The sequence below is a fragment of the Biomphalaria glabrata genome, chromosome 2, assembly GCF_947242115.1.
Source record: "Biomphalaria glabrata chromosome 2, xgBioGlab47.1, whole genome shotgun sequence".
Taxonomy (NCBI): domain Eukaryota; kingdom Metazoa; phylum Mollusca; class Gastropoda; family Planorbidae; genus Biomphalaria; species Biomphalaria glabrata.
In genome coordinates this window covers 53,607,979-53,633,439 of record NC_074712.1, presented here as the reverse complement: position 1 = coordinate 53,633,439, position 25,461 = coordinate 53,607,979, and the positions used below count along the sequence as shown (strand labels likewise).

Genomic DNA, 25,461 nt, shown 5'->3' with positions numbered 1-25,461 from the left:
TATATATAAATATATATGAAAATTTTAAAAAAGCAGTATTTCTCAACCTTCGGGAAAAAAAAAAGATAGTCACGTTGAGGCCTTTTTCTTGCAAGCTTGGGGTCTGGGGGAGCGTTATAAGCTTCCCCAGTGGGGTTCGCCAAAAGCGTTTTCTTGCATTTTTCACTGGAGAAACGCATTCTCCTGACATCTACAGCTCATTATCCATTAGAGAGGTTCAGGGCGAAGCCCCGACGACAAAAGCAAAAAGCATTTTCTTGCATTTTTCACTACAGAAACGCATTCTCCTGACATCTACAGCTTATTATTCGTCAGTGAGGTTCAGGGCGAAGCCCCGACGCCAAAAGCGTTTTCTTGCATTCTTCACTGAAGAAACGCATTCTCCTGACCTTAAGCTCATTATTCATCCTATTAAAAAAGGACCTTTTGAATAATGTTGTACTTGAAAAATATTGTAATATGTATTTATAGGCCCTTAATGCATTGCAAATAAAACCGATTTGTTCCTTGAAAAGATAAGATACCCCACATATTTAGATCAAGGCTTTGGGTGTCGCCGCCGAAAAAAAAAATTCGATAAATAATATTCAATTAAATTCAAGCATAAATTGTGAGTTATAGTCCCAATATCAGATTGAGTAAATGCTGGAAAAAAGCGACTAGGAAATAATTATTTGGGTTTAGAACTCATCTCAATCGTGACTCTTATACTGAAAAATTTCGTTTGAATTCTAGCTTTTCCAAAGTAAAGTCTTTCTTAAAATAATTATGATAAATTCATGTGAAATTACATAAACTATTCCTCGCTCCTTTTTTATAATTTCTGCTAATGATTGCATTTGGCATTAAAGAATAGGGCTGGGGCGACTCGATATAAGAATCTAATTTTTAGCATTTATAAATTATATTAGTGACATATTTTTTTATTTTGTAATTTCTTAACTATAATACAAAAAGAAAAAGTATTGGTTTGTCCGATGGGGGAAAGGCGATTGTATTTATCGCCCCTCCCACCTAGTACAACCCTTTTTCATTCTATATTTACGTATCATAAAATTTGAGATTAGAGTGTGGTATGACATAATATAGAATGGTTTCACATATCAATACCTATTTTATATTATATAGATATTCAACTAATTTTGTTCACAAACTATGATTTCTCCATAAAAGTAGGAGCGCCCCCCCCATACTCACAGTGTTTAGGTGGGAAGGGCAGTAGAGGTATTCGTCGCCCCCAATCGGCGAACAGGGGAACGACATAATATAAAGATCGGTTAATATATCAATAACAAGTTTTAATTATATAGATATTTAATTGATTCTGTTAGCAAGCTGTGATTTCTACAAATAAATTGGACCGCCATCCCCCCACTCGAAAGTTAAGGGGGGGGGGCGGGATTGATGCCATCGCCCACTCCCGAACCCACCAAATCGGACAACATACTAGAAAGGAGGGGCGAAATAATCTAAAAAATAGGTTGAAATATAAAAATTAGTATATAATATTAACATAAGTAATAAATTCGTAAACCAATTGTATACTAAAATTCGTTCGCGCTCCCCCTCCGGATCCGCCAGTGTGATTACCTACTTTCATCGATTTTAGTACAAATGTGAAATTAGCCAATTCTATTTTTTTAATCCCTAACCCATTGTTTATGACATTTTTTCAATAGTTTTGCTTATTTTACAATGTATATTTATTAACATCACCTGAACATGTTTTCTTTGTTAGACTTTTAGACGAAACGGTATAATGTTATGCTGTCGAAACGGTATAATGTTATGCTGTGTTATTCAAAATTTGACTACCTACTAAAGGAGAAAATGCACGTTTGCCGCTACCTTAGTCATCTATTGGTCTCGTGGAGCGCTTTAATATTCATCAGTGAGGTCTGGGTCGAAGTCCAAGGCACCAAACATTTTTCTGCATTTCTGAGCTTCAGAAACTCATTCTCCTTAAATCTATCTTGTAAATTTCTACTAGTGAGAAGTTTGCAGGTCAAATGAAATTCAATTACGAAGAGGTGAACGGGCCATATCTAAAGTGTGAGAGACATTCAAGGCAAATGAGCAGTGTTTCTCAAACATTTACAGTTGGGGCCCCAGCCTACTAAACGTTATCTTTTTTTCTTCTTCAAAACTAGTGTTATGTAGATAATTTAAACTATTTTGTATAACCGAAAACGTTCTTTTTGAGATAGTATTAGAGTGGCACCAGGTTCCCTATCCATCCAGCAAGGTAGTCTGTTGAAGTACCGTTAGCTCCTCCAAGTGTTTTTCTTCATTATTAGCTTGTGTCGTCTTCAACGCGTTTTTCTTCCCATTTTAAGAAGAGTCCATGTCAATGTTAAATTATAACGGAGTGGAACGCTCCGATAATGAAGTATTATATTGAAATCTGAGCGCACTATTTATACTAGTTAAAAAAGTTGCTCAATAAATAAAAAAAAAAAGGAGGCAGCTTCGGCCAATACTATTATGCAATGGATGTTCAAGGTACATATAGCGCACGTATGTCTTAAGATCATCTTTGTGTTCAGTAAGAAGCCTTGCCGCGAACTTTATAGTTTTTACCCCCAAAAAATCGTCAACATAATGATGTTAAACACTTGAGAGAACTTTGACCATTCAAAAAGAATCATGTCACTAGAGACGTTTTGAAATGTCTTCTTCAAAAAGTTTTTAATCGATATTTTGCAGACGCCTCTCACACACACAAACACACATAAAACGGTGTACAGTTTAAAAGATCCTTATTACTTAATACGAAGTCTTTATCTTACAATATTTTAAACTTTTTAAACATTGATAAAATCATTTCACTGGGTTAATATTCGAAATTTGATTGATAACTACAACTTTTACATTTTACCCAAGTAAAGAATTAGAATTGCTTCAATCCCCTTCCCGTTGGTCAGGACGTCGCGCCCTCATGAAATAACGTCGGTTCGCCCCCCATGGGGTGCCCCTCACCACAGCTTGAGGATAGCTGTCGTAGTTCATGCGAGTTTGCAATAGGCGTGTTGTCCTAATTTCCTCCTCATGTTTAGAAAGACGTACTGTAGCGGGCCTCTTCTTTTAAAAAAAAAATGTCAATAGTACCGTGGTACGTTAGTCGGGAGATATAGAATAGAATAGTCTAGAATCACGTTATTGAAGAGGCATTAAAATGTTTTCTTTAAAAGAACGGCACATAATTAATAATTTAATTTATTAAAATTTGATAATAAAGTCGCTTTCACCTAATTAATATAACATAACTACAATGCTAATACAACCAACTTTAGTTGTTTTTTTTTTTAAATACTGCCTTTGCATATCCCTTGTTATCACGTAACGTTTTGAACATGTGTACCAAAGAAAATAAAATCTATACAATAGGGCCTAAAATAAAATATTGTTATAAACCTGGTGGTGGCACAGATGGGGTAGTGGTGTGAGTGTAGTCAGTCGACGCAAATCGCCCCAGGCCAGCGCTAGACGAGCGGTCAACCGTGACGAGTTACGACGGTCAGCCGAGACGAGTGTCAACACGAAGTTTCGGGAAGGATCGACGTCGTGAACAGAGCTCAGGAGCGTCACGAGAGTTGTAGTCATCTGACCACCAAGAAACGTCGAGCGGCGTTCTGTCCGGTTCGAGAAGGCCAGTAGGGATCCTATATAAGAACGAAGGTGTCGCAGTCAAGACGGTTCAGAAAGGAGGTTCACGACAAGAGTTCAGAACACGGTCGACTACAGCACAGTTCAGCGGTGTGGTTCTGTACGGAGCATTACGACGGTTCAGTGCGGAGTACTATCAAATACAGTTGAGACGAACGGCGTCTTGATCTTGGTCTGTGATCGAGTCCGACACACCGAGCCTAGTGTGTGAAGTCAGTCCTGAACTGTTGAACCCAGTGACAGTCCGGAACGAGACGGAGAGGCCAGTGCAAGAGTTGGTACGGTGTTATCGGAGAGATATGTGTACAGTGTACGTGTTGCCAATTGTACAATATTGGCTGTTATTTATTCAACCATTAAAGTGTTTCGTTACTTTGGAGCCCTGAGTTGTCAAGTTCTTTAAGTTGGTGGTGTATGGTGCAGTTTGCAGAGAGCCTGGATAGTGAGATTCGTAACAATATATAGATCTAGATTAGTACAGTATATACGCCTATGCATATATGGGAAAAAGTTTCTGCAAGCAACACAGAGTGAATCGCTAGAAATGTATTACACAGGGATATCTAGCTTCGTAAGTCAGCTAGTTCTAGTTGCAACTCTCGGCACTTGACACATTGGACGTAGATGGAGTTTCGAAACGAGTAACAATGTTCAATCTGAACACGATCATCATCACAAGGTCCAGACTGAACACATTGACACATAGATTTTGTTGGTGAATAATTTAATGAAACAACAGAGGCTTGGTTCCATTTGATTCAACAACTTTTGTAAACACTCTTGCTGTCAACCATACTTGTGGCACCATCAGTAGTCACTAATCTTTCCCAAGCAAGAGAAAGATCCTTTGGTTGAAACTTCTTTGAAATGAATTAGTTTGTGGTGGTCCCTTGCATTCTCCTCACATCTACTAACTTCTCTGATTTCAAAACTGGTGTTTACCAAGATTTTAAGCGGTATCAGATATGTCGAAATTAGCTTTGTCTGTTACTATTGAATGGAGATATTTACCCATATCTTTCACTCGCCTTGTAATTGTCATGAGAAAAGTTGACAACTTCAACAGAATTTTTCTTTTCTCCCATCATTGTTAGCAAGAACTTTTTCATGCATTGGCAGTTTGAAAATGACTTCATGTCTCTACTTACAATCTGAACAACTCTGTAACTAGTCTTAGAGCCAACTCATTTTCTTACATGTGTAATCTAACAATAGTATCTCAAACCAAGGATGCCACCTTATTCATTTATGTGTTGGTTTCATAAAACTGTTAATGCTAAATTCTTTTAAAAGAGCCACTCTTTCCTTATATATATAAAAAAATATATGTCGGATTATTATCGGTACCAATCCACTTATAACGTCGAGAAAAATATTTGTTTTCAAAACCTTTTTTTTTTTTTGTCGAGAGGGGATTTTTTACACTTTGTGCCGATGTTTTGATGGACAGGATGGAACCACGTCACGGGCAGGATGTGGTCCGTATTTTGGGCACCAATGCTATAGATCTATACAACACTTGTGTCCAGCTAGGTAGCGTTTGCTTTTAATATAGGGCAATGGTTTGGGCATATTCTTTTTGAATCACTCATTATTTTGATTGAATGTCTTGGTGCCAGAGGAAAGAGGCGGCACCAATGCTGTTAATTCATATGCAATTTTGTAATGCTAGTTGTGTGATACCCTAAAGATAATGCAACATTATCTGGGATATATCAAGGCAAGTTGTTGACCTATTTGTGAATCAAATAATTACTAACCCCCATTCGTAGAATAAGGTACTGGTACAGATCACATTCAAAACAATAACAAGGACAAAAGAGAGAAGTTTGTCTAAAATGACCAATTTAATGTATGTTAACTACCATAACAGATTGAAAATGACCACAACAGCAATAAGACTTCAAGTGCTCAGATTTGTGAAAAGGTAATTAAAAAATATATTAACATAAGTCATATGATGATATCAATATGAAGGAAGAGTCCAGCTATGACAAGTTGCTTTTATTCTATACCAGACACCTAAACAATCAAGTTGACAGAGCAGGTTTATTAGGTCTACATGAACAGCAGTGAAAGTCTACAAGCTACACATGAAGGTGAATGTCAATGTACAACTATTACAGTCAAGATGGGCATTCAAGGTTAACTATATAACACTAGGAGCCCAATACTTGAGTTACACCTACTACATAAGCACAAATAAAACAAAGTGTTCAAAGTAGACTTAGTTCACCCATTGGTTTATGTAAAGGACACTATTAGAAATCACATCAAAATGGCATCTTGTAAAAAGATGATCACAAAAGTTAATCTTACACAAAAAAAGGGAGGAAACCAAACAAATCATTGTCTTGCTTTTCTGATTATATCGTCAACTGATTCTATTTTAAAATCATAATCTAGTGCCTTACTATGCTTGTATATTCTGCATAGTCTATAGACTTTAAAATACCCCCACCCCACTTTCTTATATCTGTTACCAAACAGAGGGTCCTGAGATTGATCCAATGGTGATCATCTTTATATTGTGAAGTACCAGTACTGCTCTAATTCTCAGTACCACTATCATAAACAATAGCTGAACCTGCTTTTCTTTTTAACTTGACTTCTAAATATAACAGAACAGCTCATAAATCAAACACACATCTTTATTAAATAGGTTGATATTTTTTTTTTACTCTACATTATAGCAAACACCTAAAAAAAGTTTTACATTGAAACCATTTTCACTTTAAGAAATTGTTATTTATATTCAACACATTTGATACTGTATTACAGTACACCTAACTTTGTTTTTTTTTGTTGCTAAAAATGAGTTATGTCACTTCAGAACCATAATCCAATTTTTTTTTTTTTAAATTTACTTTAAATTTGATCACGGATTATACCATTTATTTACAATTGTTTATACAAGAGAAAAAATGATAACATTTTCTTCGGTTACAAAAATTGTAATTTAACTTTCAGCTAAGTTATTTGATATATAGTTCATGTTACATAGGAACCATGAAGACTATATTGGGCCAATATTTACTGGTTCTACCATTTGATTCATCACAGTAAATAAAGATTAAGTTAAATGCTACAAGTTAAGCTACACAGTAGATTTTGTGATGTTTTTCGTTCTTGAGTTTGACACACATATATATATATATATATAAAACTTTCTTTTGTTATAATTTATGATACTGTAGGTGTTGTTTTTATCATTTATTTTTTCTGTAGGTAGTGTTTTTATTATTTATTTGTTTAAAACAATAATTGAATACATAAAATTAAAAAGTGAGTTTTTAGAAAAGAAGATCATTAGTTGACTAAACACAATCATGCAGTGGAATGTAACACAAAATGTCATTGATGGAATCAAATGCATATCTATCTACAATGTTTGGAACAAAAATATCTGGAATACATTAACACAACTATACAAACACACCAGAAAGTCAGTTGTAACAAATACAAGCAATCTAATAGGCTGAAAATCAGATCTATAGTATTCACACAGAAAAATCTTTATAAGGACAAGATAGAATTAGTTTCTAGTACCAATAAGAGGAAAATAAAAGGAAACACAGACTAGTAGAAATTAGTTTTAAAAATGTGTATTATTTTAACTTTCAAACTCTACATTCAACAAAATTTTCTCCTTAGTTGCTGAAATTGTTAAAAACTAGAAGTAAAGTTGTCTTTTTGAATCTATTTTACAAGATCGAGATCTGTCACTGTTCTTTTTTTTTTTTTTTTTGGCTTTTATATGGAAAAAGTGAAAACGCAAAAGAAAATAAAAAATGTAAAGCTTAAATAAAGCTTAAAATTAGTTTTAGCAAATGAATAAAAACAATATGCACAACCAATTATCTGTGTAATTAATAAACTAAATCACAGAAATGCAAATAATATTAAAGCACATGAATATATGTTCAGCAAAACTCAGTCAAACAGCTGAAATACAAAAGCTACTACTTAAAAAAAAAAAAAAGCTATTGTTTGAAAAACTTACTTTCTAGCACAAAATAAAGTAAGTTTAGTGTTTGTCTAAATTAAAATAGACACAAGAGTTCATATGTATGTGTATCTCTTGTTGGGTAATATCAAGTTATTGCACACTTCTTTATAGCATTCCTGTGGATGCTCATATAGCTGTGTATCACATTGGAACACTTGGTCTTAGAAAAAGTAAAACTATCAAGCAATATCTCTTCATAACCATCAAAGTATTCAAGTAGTTCTAACATCTAGATTTCCATGTGATAGACATTTGTTTTCAGTAGCTTGTCAGCTTTTTAAAACTAAGTTGACAACATTCTTACAAAATGACATTCCATGACTTTTTTTTTCAATTACAGTAGAGATTTTCCAAACGAAAACATTTACGAATTGTAAAATGTTATTAAGACTTATTTGTACAGACATTAATAACTTAACAAACGTATGGTTGATACATTACTTAAATTGTAATCATATGCATATATAAATTTAGATGATCTAGGCTGTAATTCCCAAAGTTTCCTATTCAAAACAATAGTGCTTATTTCAGCAGATATTCAATGGCATAGAATTACGGCAACAAGAATCTTATTATTTCATAAAATTTTTTATTAAAATATATATTATTATTGAATAAAATGTTGAGCATTGAAATCATATGTTCAGATCTCAAGTACAAAATAAAAGTAATAGAAACTATTACAAGGAAAAAGCCTATTTATTAAATTATGCGACAAATTGTTTTAAGAATTCATTCCCAACAACCCTCCTTTTTATAATAATACATAAAAGAAATGGAGCAATGCAAAATAAAATATTTTTGTGGTGTTTAATCATAAATTTAATGCTAATTTATTTATAAGATGGTTAAGTTAGGATGACCATTACCTGATATATTCATTACCTAAGAGTACAAACTACTTGGCTACCTAACTGAAGGAATTTCAATTCAAATGTAGAATAGAGAAATGTATTTCCACATTTGGCCCTAGCTGACTTGTGTTTGGTGAGCACTTAAAGTAGCATGTAAACCACTTCCTACCAAAAACCCCCTTCCCCCAAATGTCCACCTAAGATATATAACTATAATTCACTGAGCATGCAATGGGAGCAAGGAAGACAACCCATGTCAAAAAAGAACTATTTGATAGGTTTTAAAAATTATTTTTTGGCAGCTAAATTTCATTCAATATTTTTAACAAAAATTAACTTTTTATATTTGCCACCGTCATTCTTTTATTTACTTATTTATTATGAAATAAAAAGGGAATTTTCAGAATTGGTTAAAGAACAAGTAGTTTAAATATTATGACATTCTATAAAGAAATGTGAAAGATGTTAAAATTTCAAAGAAAATTATGAGATTCCTAGCTAACTAGGCAACAGCTGCTACTCCAATGTATTTACTACAACTTCAGTTAAACAGAATTTGGGCTTTAATGAGTTAAGTTTACTGTAATATATGCTAATTGATTTCTACTTGTTATATTTGAAAATTGGATTGAAAATGAAAAAATATGCCATGTTGCAATACATTATTTTGCATTAAAAATGAAAATGAATGCTACTTAAGTAAAAACAAAACATATTTGAAATGAATTTTGTCTTATGACACTCCCTGTTATCTTGCCAAAAAAAAAAAAAAAAAGAAATGCTTAAGGAATATTTAAAGCAAATCAATTAGTGAAATGAAAAGAATAAGCTTAAACAAATAAATATTCTAGACAAAATCAAAATACCACCTGTATTTAGCAACAAAGCAAAAGAAAATTCAAAATATTTTACATAAAATGATCACTGTGCCAATACATTCTATGTACATAAACAAAATCAGCAAAATATACAAACCTGAAGATCTTAAAAACAAAACAGTTGTGTACAATTTCAAAAGTCTGGTACCAGTACTATTAAAGATGGATTTTTGTTTCTTTGCAGATATTAGCCAAAACAAAGTGACAATGCTAATGGTGTTCACCATGTAGATAACACTAGAGAACATACAGAAACTATATACATTCAACTATTCAGCATAAATACCATGACAAAGAAGTTTGATTAACATCAACAGGTATACGCCTACTTCACTCTTCAATAAAGACATTCCTCTATATACACACCCTTTTAATAAAGAAACATTTAAATGACTGTCAGTCTGATAAACACTATTATGTTAGGTTTGTGTGATGTTTTGAACAGACATAGAACAATCGTCTACTAGGATTTATAATAGTATAATAGATTGCTAAAAAAACAAGTTTTAAAAAACTTTGGAGGCAGAGAAAAAAAAAGAATTTATTCTTCTTAAAACAACATTAATGCTATAACTATATAACTTTGAATTTCACAATCAAGAAACATCTAATCACTAACAATCTAACACAAATGAACACCAGACTGTACAGGCTACATACATAGCTAATACCTACAAACATCATTTCTGCATTAGCTTTCATTCAAACTCACTTCTACAAACAGTTAAAGAACGGTTAAGAAGATGACTAGAATCAATATGTAGGTTGCTGATAGTCTGGAACTTCTTTCTGTTGACTGAATGGAGGTTGTTGATAAGGATCCCCAGTGTCACTTCCTGGAAAAGAGCTGTACGGGGAGGAGGCATTTGGATCCTGATCATAACCAGATGCAAAAGCTTCCTGAGCGCCCATGCGGTAACGACGGACAGCAAAGAAAGTGATAGCACCCTAAATAAAATCAGTATTGCATTATTAATAACACTTTTAAAAACAAGTTCAATGTAACTACAACATTGAACAGAAAGAATGAAAAAAAAATCAATATCTAGAGGGTTAGTAATACTTTTCCATAGCAACACAAAATTCACCTCTAATTAATATTGCCACATGATGTATGCACCAAGGTTTCAAGAGATGCATAAACAGGAAATAAGTTCTTTTGTGTGTTAATAGTGTGTGTTCAATCCCTTCTATTTGAGGAATTCAATTGTTTTATTTCAGACAGAGGAATTTCTGTTCTTTCTTCACTTAAACATCTCCAGCAGACTATGGTCGTAAGGCGATCAGATGGCAGTCTCTTTCCCCTATTTAATCTACCCCTCTTGTACACAAATCTAAGAGACTTCAAGTATTTGAACAATTCAGAAATTGATTTTTCAGAAATTTGGGAATTTTTAGGATCAATAACTTTAACTACAAACATCAGTAATACCCTCACCCTCCACTTCTCAGAGATTGTCCACAAAGTGGCGTGAAAATGAAATGTATTATTTAATTGAACTTCAAAACAAAACATGCTACCACATGCATTCACTCGAAGGACCTCTGTAGGAGTTATAGATTAAATGGAAAGAATAAAAAAACAATTTAATAAAGTTGTAATAAGTGTCATAACATTAAATTATAAAAACCTACCCATGTGAAAATGGAAAAGAATGAGAAAGCGATTGCGGCTTGAACATTGTCTTTTCCATGAGTAGCTTCCATTGATCCTTTATCAGTTTTACGCCAAGCATCAGTTAAATAGCAGAAGCCGACAAACCACAAAAATGTCCAGAGACCTAGAAAAAAGAGAATGTTGCAATTGAAGTTACTTAAATTTTTTTCTTAAAATTTTAGCTCTAAAGAAAAGAAATGTTCACAACAATGATACAGTTTGGTAAACTAACAAATAATATATTTATACATAAAAAATTTCTAAAATCAATTCCTATAATTTCTTAACTATGTCTTGTAAGTAAAAAAAAATAGTACCACTTTCAGAACATGTGATTTATAAGGCAGATGATGTAAAGGTATTTGTTTCTAAGGCTGACAGATAACAACCGCAATCTTTGCATTCCAACTAATGTCAGGCACCCATTAAAGTTGTGACAACTCAAGGGAGCCGTAAAAAACTATTTCTAGTAATGCTTCATTATTGCAATAATTCTTCCAGTGATCTTTGTCATGTTCTATCAACAGTCAAGCTCATAATTTTAGAAGGGTATGTGGACATGACCAAGTAGATAGTTTTATATATACCTTGGGAGTGTAGTCAGTGTATCCGTTGGAATAGATGAAGACATTAAATGTTTAAACGTCGTATAAATCAAGCGCGTCAGAAATTCACACACCTAAAACCAACCAGAAATCTCCCCACATCTCAAACAAGACTAAAATAAGAATCTTTAACTCTAATGTTAGGTCCTACTGTATGGTTCTGAAACAAGGAAAACAACTGAAGCAACAACAAAAAAAGTACAGAACTTCATCAACAGATGCCTGAGAAATATCCTAAAAATACACTGGTATGACAAAATAGAAAAACACCAAACTGTGGGAGATGAGTGGACAGAAAAATACAGAGGTGCAGATCTTAAATAGAAAGTGGGGATGGATTGGTCACACTGCTAGAAAAGATACCAACAACAAAGCTAGACAGGCCTTAGAGTGGAACCCCCAGGGCACAAGACGTAGAGGAAGACCAAAAAGAATGTGGCGAGGCAGTGTACTAGATGAAGCCGAGAAGACAAGAAAGAGCTGGGAAGCCAATAAAAAAACTAGCACCATGGAGAGTGGCATGTTTTTACTGAAGCCCTATGTTTCATGAGGAACGCAAAGGAAAGATGATGATGATGATGTGGACTTGAACTTTGACATAAGACAGAGTACAAAATCTTCAAGTTTGTATTTATTTATCCAACTCTTTATTGGATACAAAAAAACATTTGAGTAGAGAGCTGTAATTCCTGTTGAAGCTTTGTTAAAAATAAAAAAGCCAAATTTAATTTTAAGATTATGACAGTCAAACCAAAGTTTTCACTGTGTCATTAATTAGGTAGCTAATTTTTTCCATAAGATACACATTAACTAATATTCTAAGAAATACATTAGAGCTGTTTTTGAAATACCTTTCCACTCAGTTACAGCTTTTTATTTTAGAACCCATAAAGAGAATGCAAGCTTATAGTAGGGATTGTAATAACAGTTATCTTTTTTCAACCTATTGTTAGAGTTAACCCTTTTAACAAATTTTACTAGTACATCCCTCATTACTTCACTAATGGACATTTATCTCTACTTTTTCTAACTGACAAATATTCCTGACAATTAAGAATATTCCCTTTTAGATAGGTTTAAGAGAATTACATTTTTTTTAAATTCTAAAAATGTCTTATTATTAAGAAAATATATATATATACACATTTGAAATTATGAAAAACTTTGTTACATTATCATGTATTTAAACAATATTAATTATCAATCTGTGTGTGACGTACGAACCTATAAAACTTTATTTTCTTGTATTTAAACATTACTTATCAATCTGTGTTAGGTAAGAACATCTAAAACTTTATTATTATATTTATAACAATATTCATTATCAATCTGTCTGAGGTAGGAACCTTTAAAACTTTATTATCATGTTTTTTAAACAATATTAATTATCAATCTGTGTGTGAGGTACAAACCTCACTGACAGCGAAAGGAATGAAGTAGCCTTAGAAAAGTGAATGAGAAAGAAAGCTGCCTTATCAGATAGGCCTAAAACAGCCACAGAGCAGAAAGGCAACCCTTTGAACTAGCAGTTATCACACTAGTAAACTACCCAAGTACAGGTACACCAAACAGCCAAATAGTCTTTCTGATTGTTATGGAGTGTGTGTGCGAGTGTTTTTATGGTGACAAAGTAGAAGAGGTTAGCGATTGGTTGTGAATAATGAAAGATAGGTGGCATTGTCGTCATTGGTCTTAGTTAGGACAGACGAGTCCAGAACGTGTAAGGTTGTGTTACTATAGTGAGTTAGATATTGGGTCATTGCTGGAAGTTGCATTTCCACATTTAAAAACCTTTACTGCTAAACTTTCAATTTATTTGAGTCGACATACACCTGTGAACAAGCAATTTCTTGTTGGAAAATAGGCATAAGAAAAGGTTGATGCTGACTGACTGCAATTTGAAAGCAGTAATGAGGATAACAAGCAGTTTAAAGCTAGTTTCACAATTCAGGAAGATTATGTATGAGTGCAAAAAGTTAAAAGCCTCACATTAAGTACAACTGTACATTTTTGGCTGGAACCCACAAAGAAAGAGGAAAGTGGGCAGACCCAAGCAAACCTGGAAGAGATCAGTCATCAGTGAAGCTGAGGGTACTGGAATGACATGGGAGCAGATAAGAAAGCTGCTCAGAACCAAGTTCGGTGGAGAGTTGTGGTTGCGGCCCTATGCTCCCCTGGGAGTACACAGGATTAAGTAAGTAAGTAAGTAAGTACATTTTCGGTAAATGTGATGTAAAAGAATAACAAAAATATATAATTTTTAAGCAAAATTAGTTTTAAGAAATTGCTAACTCTTGTTGTAATTGCTCAATGGTTGAGTGTAAAATAATGAAATGTATATATGTGTATAATACAGTAGACATGAATTAAAGATATTATACATTGTTAGCTATCAAATTTTTCTAAGTTTTAAGTACATATTATATATATATAAACATATAAGCGCCTTCAACCCTGCTCCTTACTTAAAAAATTTTTTTTGCTGCCCTTGACAGAATAAGGTTACCCATTCTTGATCTAGGCTTTCGAAACAAAGGAGCTTTATAATTATCAATGTATTTTAATATTATTAATCAAAATGCTCATTAATTACTATTAATATTTATTACCAGAAATGCCTAGGTCTGCAAGGACTGCATATTTTCTGTGCTGCACACTACTCAAATTCTCAAAGAAAGCATCCACTATTAGAAATCCAATACAAATGAGAAATGCTAGAACACCAATCCCAGTACCATATCCACAAGCATTATCATCTCTGTTCATTATACAGGCATGGGCATACCAAGCTTTTGAAGAGATGCAGCCAAAAACAATAATTGCAAATAACTGTGGATACATAGTAATTAGTATGTTATATTACAATTCAAAACATAGGACTAACACAAAAAATACTTATCATTTAACCATATTAGCAGGTACATGTAAAGTTACAAATAATCAGCTAGCCTATTTAATCATTTAGCAATGCTAGACAAGAGTGGTACGAATAATGAGGGGATGAGTAGGTGAAACAGTCAATAAACTAAAAATGGTGTAGCGGAGGTCCCAATAAGGGAAAACAATGAGGAAGGGAGAGGATGAGACTGATGACATTAGTGTACATCAATTATAAATAGATAAGGTCAATAGGGAGCTGCACAAAAGTGACAACAAATTAATTGTCATTTAATCTAGTGTCAAAGGAAAATGACTTAAAAGAAAGAATTGAAGATTATATTGTTTTATTTCTCAAAAAATTTTATGCAGTAACCATGTGTGTGAATGTCCTTGAATTGTTAATACTCCAACACCAGTTGACCTCAATTTTAAATACCCAAACTGCCATAGAGATACAAAGCTTTAAATAGATCTAGATATATATACATAGTAGTTTCCCTTTCTGACCTTGTGGTCTATAGGGCAGATGATGTAAAGGTCATCTTTTTTTTGTGGCCTACGGTTAATGAGGGTATAGTGTGGCCAGCACAACGACCAACTGCCTTCACTTTTCCTCAACTAATGTCAGGTAACTGGATGAACTCAGAGGCACCCAAAGATCATGAAATTAAAAAATCTGTCTTTACCAGGATTTGAACTTGGGACCCCCAATTCGTAAGCCAAGCGCTTTACCGCTCAGACACAGTGTCTCTCTATATATTAAGAGAGATATTAAGCTGCCATATTGAAACCCCACTTTTGTCTCCCATAATGTAACCTTTACCGTATTTTTATCGCTGCATCTTTATTTTGATAATTATGGCAGAAATATGATAGTGTGGCGCACACTCCATTTTTTCTAATTTCTACCAAATTGGGTTTGTATTCCTATGCAAGACAGTAGTTCTACTTAGCACTGGTATTAAAGTGTCCATTTTAGAACTCATACACATGAATACATCAGCTGAGCAAGAACTGCAAATATATGGCTTCAGGGTTGAAAGGGAAACACTTTCAGTCATTTATCACATTTAACTTTGCTATCTTCTACTATATCTATTGAGAATTCATGGGGCAATGATCAATAAAGTTTACAATTCTTTAAATGTCACCATAAAAATACAACATCTTTTGAGTGTTTATAAAGATCTATACATAAAAAGTGTATTTATCTATATCTATTCTAGATCTACTAGAATTAGATCTATGGTAATATTCATATTCCGAACAAGTTAAGCGCTGCCGCCACAATTTTTATGTTTGAATATTTATAGCTATGTAATGTTTAGTCCTAGGAAAAAACTGGAAACATCTTTAAACTCGTTATCCATGTGTCAATAAAATTAGATATATTGTTACGCTATGCATAGTTACAATAAAATATGATGTTGAAAAGGGTCAGGTCAACGAGGACAGCACTAACTTTAACAAAACACCATTTCCCACTTTGTAATTTATGAACGTTTTTCAGTACACTAACAAACACTTCATATTATTGTATTTAAAAATAATATCTCTTCAATTTTCAAGACCGACAGATTAGTGTTACTTTTCTCACTCTTAATTGCTCCCTTCTTTGCTAAACCATCAACTTCACAAAGGGCCATATACTGTGACCTACCTAAATCTAGCTGACCCCCCCCCCCACAAAAAAAAAAATTAACCGTGTGACCCTGTGCATTTAGCCCTCTCACTCCACTCAGTGATTGTGACCTAATTTGGTACCTGATTGATCAATAATTGTCCCTCCCGCAATGGTTTTGTTCTCTGGCACTGTGTTGATTTAGGGTGCCAAGGAGAGACAGAATAAAAGAGAGGGAGAGCAGGATTGGGCCACTTATAAAAACATTTTTTTTTTCATACATATTGTGTCCAACTCTGCCCCTCATTAGCACTAGATGACATGACTATGTTTAGCGATATTCCCTTTCTTTTTACTCATTCACATCACACTTGGTTTAACATCTTTTTTAAGACAAAATGAAAATTAACTAACAAAATGTTATACAAAATAAATTTAAACAAATGTTCATTTCCCGGCCTTGAGTTACACCCCTTTGATATACATTTTCAACATTAAAATAGCGTTCATTAGTGTCATTGATAGTGATAACGTGTTCGTTACTTAATGTCATTGATTGTGACAAACCAATATTATGCCATTTTTATGGAACATCCCATATTTACACAAAGACAAAGGCTATGACGTGTGTGTTTTTAGGCCTATTTAGAAGCCTTTTAGATGGGTCATGTTTAGCTGATACTTAAATTTTCTTTTAAAATCTCCTTAACCCGACCTACCCTCCTTCTGTCCTAGAAAAAAAAATGGCATTGTCATAGTACTCATACCAGTGCTCTTTGAACAAGTGTAAAACACTTGTTTTTCAGAGTAAAGGCTACTAAAGGAAACCAAATGTGTCTGAACTCTGAACTATAAAGAAATGGAACATGATTAAAAACAATAGTAGACTAGTTTTATCATAGCTATCAAAAGTATCATTATCATCAAAATAAAATAAAGCACATTTATTAGCTATGCGAAATTCCCGGATGTTGATAGTTTTCAACTCGCCGGAAAAGTGGCGCCGCCATTTTTCATTTTTATATTTATTTAATTATGGGTGCTATTGATTTAAAGCAAAGAATGAAGAACCAGTCAATATATGAAGCACCTTAGAATTTTTTTTTTATTTGTGAATATTTTTTTTACAAAAATTTAAAAAAAAAAAATAAATAAAAAAAAAAAAAAAGTGTTAATTTTTATTTGGCCGGACTTTCGTAAAAAGTTCGTTATTTTCTAGATCTATTTCGTGCTTCAGGTTGTTTATACGTTGAAAAAGTTTGGTTATTCTTGAAGATAATTTAAATGGCCGTAAGTTGAGCAAATTTCATTGTAATATGATAATCGAAGCGATTTTTGTCTAAATTCTTGTGAGGCAACAAATGTGACTTGTTTTAAAAATGGCGGGAATGGATCAGACCTCGAGGTCCTTCAGTTTTGGCAATAGACTAGATCCAAAAAACATTTTTTTGATGGAGTTTTTAATTTATTCATGTAAAACGTGCATTCTTCTACCAATTTTAGTTATTCTGTTTTCTATAGAGAGCTAGATGACTTCTCTAATAGCATTTTGGTTAAGCATGATACATGTTAAAAGGCGAAAAAAAATCAATTTATCATTACTGTCACGTGACAGCAATGTAGTATTTTTAGACTATTTTGTCTGTAGTCAAGTGTAAACATTTATTATTATTATAGTCTAGATCTAGACATTCTAGATCTACATCGAAGGAAAACTGAGCAATTCTTGAAACTGTATATCTAGATTCTAGATCTATATCTGAATTTTAGATCTAGATCTTTATTTAAATGATCTTGATTATTCTTGATAATACTTGATCTAATTATCTAGATATAATTCATTAACATCATTAAACTCCTTGTCCTTCACTGAAAGTTTCAGTGCCTGACTTGACTTAGACTTTTAGTAGTTTTATAGTTAGACTCTGAGTGTTAGACAACATTTAGTTAGATTCTAGATCTAGATCTATATATAATATTATTATTAATATAAAATATAGATCTAGTCAATTACTAGTACTAAGTTTACTAAGACACTGACTATATTATAGATCTACTTAGTTACTATAAGTATATTCCAGCACAGTCTACTCTACTGACTCTACCTCTAGCTATAAGTTACTAGAATCTAGTAGTAAACTCTAGTTTATCAAGTATATCTACTCTGACTATAGTCTATAACACGACTACTCAACTACTGTATTAACTAATAGTGTGTGTACACTGTATAGATCTACATCTAGTATTTATGTATTAATAAGTTACTGGATGCAGAATTCTATACTAGTGACTATATCTAGACTACATAAAACTAGATGTACATACATTAGATTTAGATCAGTTTGATTGATTTATTTTGTTAGCTTGATTAACATTCATATTTATAATTAGATCATGACTCTACTATATGTCTATAGTCTATATTTATAGAAAAATAGATCTAGATAGCTTTTTTTTTTTTGGTTTAAGTTTAATGAGATGGGGTATTTCAATCTCATGAAATTAAAGCTGCTAATCATGCTGATTGCTATCATTATTATCATACTCATGCTTTATGAGTATGATTAAAATGCTGATTTGACAGAACATCATGATCATCATGCAGCCCAGAGTGCCCAGACCATTGCTATGTAGTCCTTTATTTAATTCTATGATGAATCTAGGCTACTTACATTTTATATAATTACTATTAAAAATATATTCTAATTCAATGTTTATCTAATTTATCTAATTACTAGATTGTCTAGGTCTACAATAGAATATCTACTTCAATGTTTATCTAATTACTTGATCTACAATACAATCTACTATCAAATATTACTCAAGAATTATTTAAGATTTTCCATTGGATTATTCACTTACGCACACACATTCTTTTATCTGATATCATGCCAAGACAAAGAAAAAGAAAGCTTTCATCCTGTACAAATGTTGAAGACACTATTTTGTACAAATTCCTTTATGAAAATTTTAATTATTCTGAACTTTCACCAGATGACAATAATAAACTATGCTTAAAAGGACATGTCCTCCTAATTTATATGCAAAATCAGTCCTCCCAAACATCCACAGCAGAAATTGTTGCTTCAACTTTTGGATTCCCATTTAATCCATGTTTAATTTCAAAAGTTCATTATTTAACTGAATGCACCATTGCAAAGTATAAAAGTAATGTAACAAAATATTTGTCAGAAATTCAAAACATTTGCTATCAAATATTTTACCAGTTACCTAGCACAACTGCTCCTAACTCTGATTTAACTCCAACAAAAGCTATACAACCAACTGAAATAAATCCTGTTTCATCAAATTTAAGAAGCAATGATGAATTAACCCCTCGTAGAAGACATTTAAAAAGACGACTTTTTTTTGTGTCCCAGGCAAGAAGTGAAGACAAGAATAAATATAGGAAAAAAATATGTTTATTAAAATCTCAAATTAACTCTCAGCCTAACCTTATTAAAAATCTTAGACGGTCTGTTCACCGAAAAAATGAGAGGATTAGTCACTTGTTAAAAAAATTGCACAAATATGAAATTGATTCTGGCAAACGTTTTTTAAAATGTAAAAAATGTATTTGGCAAACAAAAAAGCATCAAGAGATATTAAAGAAAATGAAATCATCATTTAATAAAGAATTGGCTGTGAAGGACGCTATCATAACATCTCTTCAAAGTGATAAACTACTTCTTGAAGATGAACTTAAAGAACTAAAAGAAAATAAAGCTAGGTCCCTTAAAAAAAATAATAAAACATATGATGTTATGACAAGGTTAATGTTTTTTAATTGTCTTTTATACCAGGCCCCAACCTCTTCCATCTCCCCTATAGTTAGTAGTTTATCACAGAGATTGGGTGTTCTTCTTGATTGCGTCCCTCACAGAACATCAGTAGACAACTTTGTAAGAGAACTTGGTGTTATTTCAGACCTACAAGCCGCTGAAGTTGCCATGAAAACACCACATCTAACTCTTGGGTTTGATTCCACAACCCAAGAGGGTGTACTTGTCAATTCAGTACATCTCACCACTCCAACTGATACTTTTGTTATAGCTTTAGATCAGTTGAGTGGTGGGAGGGCTGAGGACTATGAAAAACACTTAATTGAATCAATAAAAAATTTAGCATATGCTTACTCAGATTTTCATAAGATAGAGTTTTCCACTTGTCATAATGAAATTATCAAAAATATTTCCAACACTATGTCAGACCGGGCATCAGTGAATCATGCTTCCATAGTTAAATTAAATGCATTATGGGGTAAAACCTTAAATGAACTTAATTGCCACCTGCACCCACTTGATAGTATTTCAAAAGGCTGCAGGTTGGCACTTAAGTCCCTGCAGACAGAAAGGAGCAGCCTTATTGGGAGTGACTGCATAGCAGGCAACATTGTCTTACAAATAGACAAACTCAGGTATCGAGATGGAAAGGGTGACCCCAAAAATTTTATTTCCTTTCTACTTAATGAAAATTTACCGAAGGGCCTTATTCCACGGTATAGGGGAAATCGTTTGCATGTGTTTTTCCATACTTGTGGAATATTGGTCCTTCATTATGACCAAATATTATCATTTTTAAAATCCCCTGCCCTTTCCTCTGGATCGCTGATAAGTTGCCTGCACAGTGACCTCAATAGTGAAACTGGGAAGAAACAACTTTTTGTTATGGGTATGGTAGGGAAACTGCTGACAAGCCCTTGGATGAAAAAATTTTACATTGCGCCTGGTGCGCAAGCTGTTTCTCATCTTGGGGCTGTCACAGTCATTAAAGAAGTTCTAGCCCAAATAGATCAATGCCTTAGTAATCCCTTTAGTATTTTTACAAGAAACCTAGACTTCTTTGGTGAAATCCTTGATGTTAATGATCCCATACTGGAGGTTCTTTTGCTCTGCCCTCAAGATAAGGAAGTTGAAAACATGATAAAAGCTAGTCTGTCTTCTATTGCAGAAACTATCAATAGGCAGTATAAAAGGTATCTTAGTATGAATGTGTCTGATCTGATGAGCACCCAGACAGAATCTGCTAGGCTACATAACATGGATTCTGAAGAGGTGATTGGCATGTTTAGTGCAGCCAAGAAAAAAGCACCAAATGCAACGATGTGCTACATGTCCTCTAGAATCCGTTCCCTAAAGAACAGAACTGTAGCCTATCTAGATTCTCTGAGTGTCTCAGATATGACTGAAAGGGTGACTTGGGCCATTGGTGTCTCTCGCAGTAGGAGGCAGGCTAATCGAGTGAGGACGTCAGAGGTGACTAAGGAGATTGCTCTGAGGGCGGAGCAAAAAAACCAGGAGACAGAACAGAAAGAAAGAAAGAAAATTGAAAAACTTTTAAGACAAGACAATTACATTGACAAGATTAAGGAACTGATTACTAACGTGACTGAACAGACTTGGATGGATGTGCAGGAATTGTTATCTGGAAATGTTATTGACAGGTTGATCTGTCACTATTGGTACAGTGCAGGCCCTGTATTATATAGTGGCAGGGTAAAGGGACTGAAAAAAGGAATGAAAGATGTATATTTGGTAAAATATTGGCTGGATGATGAGGATGAGAGTAGAGGGGTTGACTATGACATGAGCAAGTATCAGCTTGCCTGTGACATACTGTTCAAAGACTTGACATTACTGTAGAATAGTATTTGTTAACATCAAGGATTTTTCCCTACCCATTGACAAAAATGTTCCAGTTTCACTTCTGTCTGACTAACAGGGATTCTTTATAATTGGGTGGTAAAACAATTCACATACTAATATAACACACTAATAAATCTGTTAGCTAATCATCAGTGACTAATACATTTCACTAAAATAAATACTTTTATAAAATTTTCAAACTGTAAAGTTTATGTCATTAATTTTAAACATATTCTATACTATTATAAAATTAACTAGAGGTAAACATAGTCTTAATCCTTTTATACTATTTTTTTTTAAGCTTTGAAATATTTAAAATAAAATAGTACCTTAATAAAAAAAAATATGTAAATAAAACTATCCAATTATGAAGAATGTTCATTAATTTTTTATTTTTTTTTGTTGTTGTTTTCAACAGAAAAGTAAATCCCCTATTTCTGTAAATTTGTAACAAAACATTTGTGTTGGGATTTTTTTTGATAATTTGATTATTATTCATTTTCTTCATGCAACTATAATTTTTAAAATTATAAAACCTACATATTGTTTAAATTTGTTTTCCCATTGCATCACATGTAATACTGCAAAGTTTAAAATTAATAATGCTACCTTATAAGTGTTTCTCTAGTCCTCCCAGTAGATCTGAAATAACACCAGTTGTTGTCTACTTGTACTTTACATTTTTTTTCATTGCGCTTTTTTTTCTAACACACTATTTTGTTTTATATCATCTAATTAAATAATTATCAAATTTAATAAAGCCAATTAACTATTTTTCTTAGCTATTTTTACTATACATGGTACATCATCACTTTTTATATACTGTTTCATTTTAAAATTGTATTGATGGTTCATAAACAATTAATTTAAATAATGTGTAATGTAAAGCCATAACTTAAAATTAAAATATTTAATAATTTTTATAAATAATAATATTATTAGTTTTATAAAGTTGTCTTCACTTCAAGTTTGTGACTGTAAAGATATGCAAACTTTCCTTTTTATATTCATGTGTACCATTCAATATTAAGTTTTTTCAAACACAAATCATCATATTTCCTATTAACCTTTTATCTCTCAAACATTTAACTATCATAAAAAAACAACACTTTTTTTCCAATCCATTTATCATTAACCCTTCATTAAATTACACATTTAACCCTTCATAAATTCCCACATGTGCCTTATACTTTCATGATGTCCTTCAACTACTTGCATGTAATCAGAGTTCCTTCGGCACCATTTACTTCATCGTCATCCATTACATAATAACTTGCATGTCATCAGAGTCACTACTGCACCAACAAATAAGCCACCATTGACTTCATCATCATTATGTGCTGCTTACTTGCATGATATCTGCTTTGCTACGCTTGTAACAAAAAGAAGCCACCATTTACTTTATCGTCATCCAGTACACACAAACTTGCATGTCATCAGAGTCACTACGGCATCAACAAATAAACCACCATTGACTTCATCATCATTCTATGCTGCTTACTTGCATGATATCTGCTTTTCTATGCTACTAACACACAGAAGCCACCATTCATTTTATCGTCATTCAGTACTGACTAATTTGCATGTCATCAGAGTCACTACGGCATCAACAAATAAACCACCATTGACTTCATCATCATTTTATGCTGCTTACTTGCATGATATCTGCTTTTCTATGCTACTAACACACAGAAGCCACCATTCATTTTATCGTCATTCAGTACTGACTAATTTGCATGTCGAGTCCCTATGTCACTAACAAATAAACCACCATGGGCTTCATCATCAGTTGGTCGAACTTAATTTCTATGTTATCGCATTCATCTTCTACGTTATCAGCACAAATCCAGCAATCGTTTATGCCTTGCCATCTTACCATGCTATACTTAAAAATTAACATCATATTATCAATTTCCAAGAAAAATGTATGTAAGTAATTAATTTTTTTTCTATACAAAATGATTTTAAGTTTTTATTTTTTTTAAAATATACATGAATCTAAAGATAAATTTGTTTATCACATCTAAAGTTTTATCTTTATCTTGGTGTTGTTTTTAGATGTGCTATAAAAATGAGTGATGGTATGCTTCATTGATTTCATTGTTAGGCCTAAATTTAATTGCATCAGAATTTTTACATTTCTGAATGGTTAGATTTATTTCAATAATCTAAATATCATTGGAAGGATCTTGACAAGTAACATTTAATATAAAAAAAAATATTATAATGCCATGTTGAAATATAAAAAAAAATTATTTAAATTTTATGAAAATGAATATAATTTTATTCACTTTGATTTATTTTGTTCATTATGTTGGTAACAGTATATGGTTCTTAGTGGTGTGATAAAGATTAGCAAAGTGTCACGCATTTTCGTTCAATTTTAAGAAAACCTCACTTAGTGTTGAGTGAAAACGCGTTAAAAAAAATTGTAAAAAATTAACCGTTTGGCATATAGCAATATTCTATATATCATTGGAAAGCTCAGGATAAGTGCTTCACTTATCTGTTATCAACATTTTGTTAAAATAGAAAGATAAGAACATTTTATTACAAAAATAAATAATGAGAACCTCATATTGAGTTGGTTAAAATTAAAAAAAAAAAATATATATAAATAAACTGTATTAAAAACATAAATACATTTATTAAGCACACCCTAAGCTTTATTTTGATATATAGATTATAGCAATGTGATAAAAAGTAGCGAAATGGTACACATTTTTGTTCATTTTTTCAGAAAATCTTGTGCCATGGTTTCCCATTGCTTCAATGTTAAGTGAAAACGCGTCAAAATTGTGTGTATTTTTTTATCTATTGGACCCATAATAACATTCTATACCTCATTGGAAAGCTCAGAACAAGATCTTTAATAATTTATTATCCAAATTAAAAAAAAAAAAATTTCAACAATTTTGTCACATACCTACATTTATTAACAAATTGTTAGACGGTGACTCAGGGGTGTTCGCTATATAAAAAATGGTGTTCAGAAGACGAAAATTGCTAATAGACTACATGCCTTACCGAGCTAACTGCCCTAAGAATAACTTGAGGTCTTTTTATATACTGAAGAGGATCAAATGGAGCCCCTGCTTTTCCTGCTCCAAACGCTCCACCAGTAGCCGTAGACATTTTGCTAGTTTACAACAAATGCGCAAAGCCGAGATCTAGATCATATGAATTGATAACGTCATAATTATGCAGCTGATCTAAAAATGAAAACTCTTGGCACTGAAACAAACATTCATTTATATACCAAAAAAAAAGAGTCAGTCTCAGTTGATCTAGATACAAAAATACTTAATAGATCTATAATATTTTAAATCTAAATAATATGCACAATTTGTGCTGCAGCTTTATCCTAGAATCTATATATATATATATATTATTACTAGATCTATTATCTAGATTGGAATCACTTGGTGTAGATCTAGCTCTAGAACTCTATTATAGCAGCGGTTCTCAACCTTTTTAGGTCGGCGACCCCCTAATACGATTCTCCACTAGGCGGCGACCCCCAACCATAAAATTTGTTTCGGCCTTAAATTAGGCCTAAGTAGACCATAAATTTAATGTGATTTTGCTAACGTTATAAAATCATGATCAAATTTTAAATTTATGATGTATTTAAGCTTTATATCAT

At 32.6% G+C, this 25,461-nt stretch overlaps 1 protein-coding gene across 1 annotated transcript; it reads right to left on the bottom strand.

Moving 5' to 3' along the window:
* Positions 1 to 5,490: 5,490 nt before the first annotated feature.
* LOC106069280 (synaptogyrin-2-like) lies at positions 5,491 to 25,010 on the bottom strand. The gene is made up of 4 exons (XM_056021423.1): positions 24,843 to 25,010; positions 14,279 to 14,498; positions 11,043 to 11,188; positions 5,491 to 10,355 (listed from the first exon to the last, which is right to left on the bottom strand). The coding sequence occupies exons 1-4, from the start codon at positions 24,948 to 24,950 to the stop codon at positions 10,161 to 10,163; spliced, it is 669 nt and encodes a 222-aa protein (XP_055877398.1). The 5' UTR covers positions 24,951 to 25,010; the 3' UTR covers positions 5,491 to 10,160.
* Between the last annotated feature and the right edge of the window lie 451 nt (positions 25,011 to 25,461).

Excerpts from the sequence above, each read along its gene's own strand:
- LOC106069280 (XM_056021423.1), bottom strand. The coding sequence starts at position 24,950 with ATGTCTACGGCTACTGGTGGAGCGTTTGGAGCAGGAAAAGCAGGGGCT. Across the intron at positions 14,499-24,842 it reads TTCTTAGGGCAGTTAGCTCG|TTATTTGCAATTATTGTTTT; the intron begins GTAAGGCATGTA and ends ATGTATCCACAG. Across the intron at positions 10,356-11,042 it reads TCTTTTCCATTTTCACATGG|GGTGCTATCACTTTCTTTGC; the intron begins GTAGGTTTTTAT and ends GATTTTATTTAG.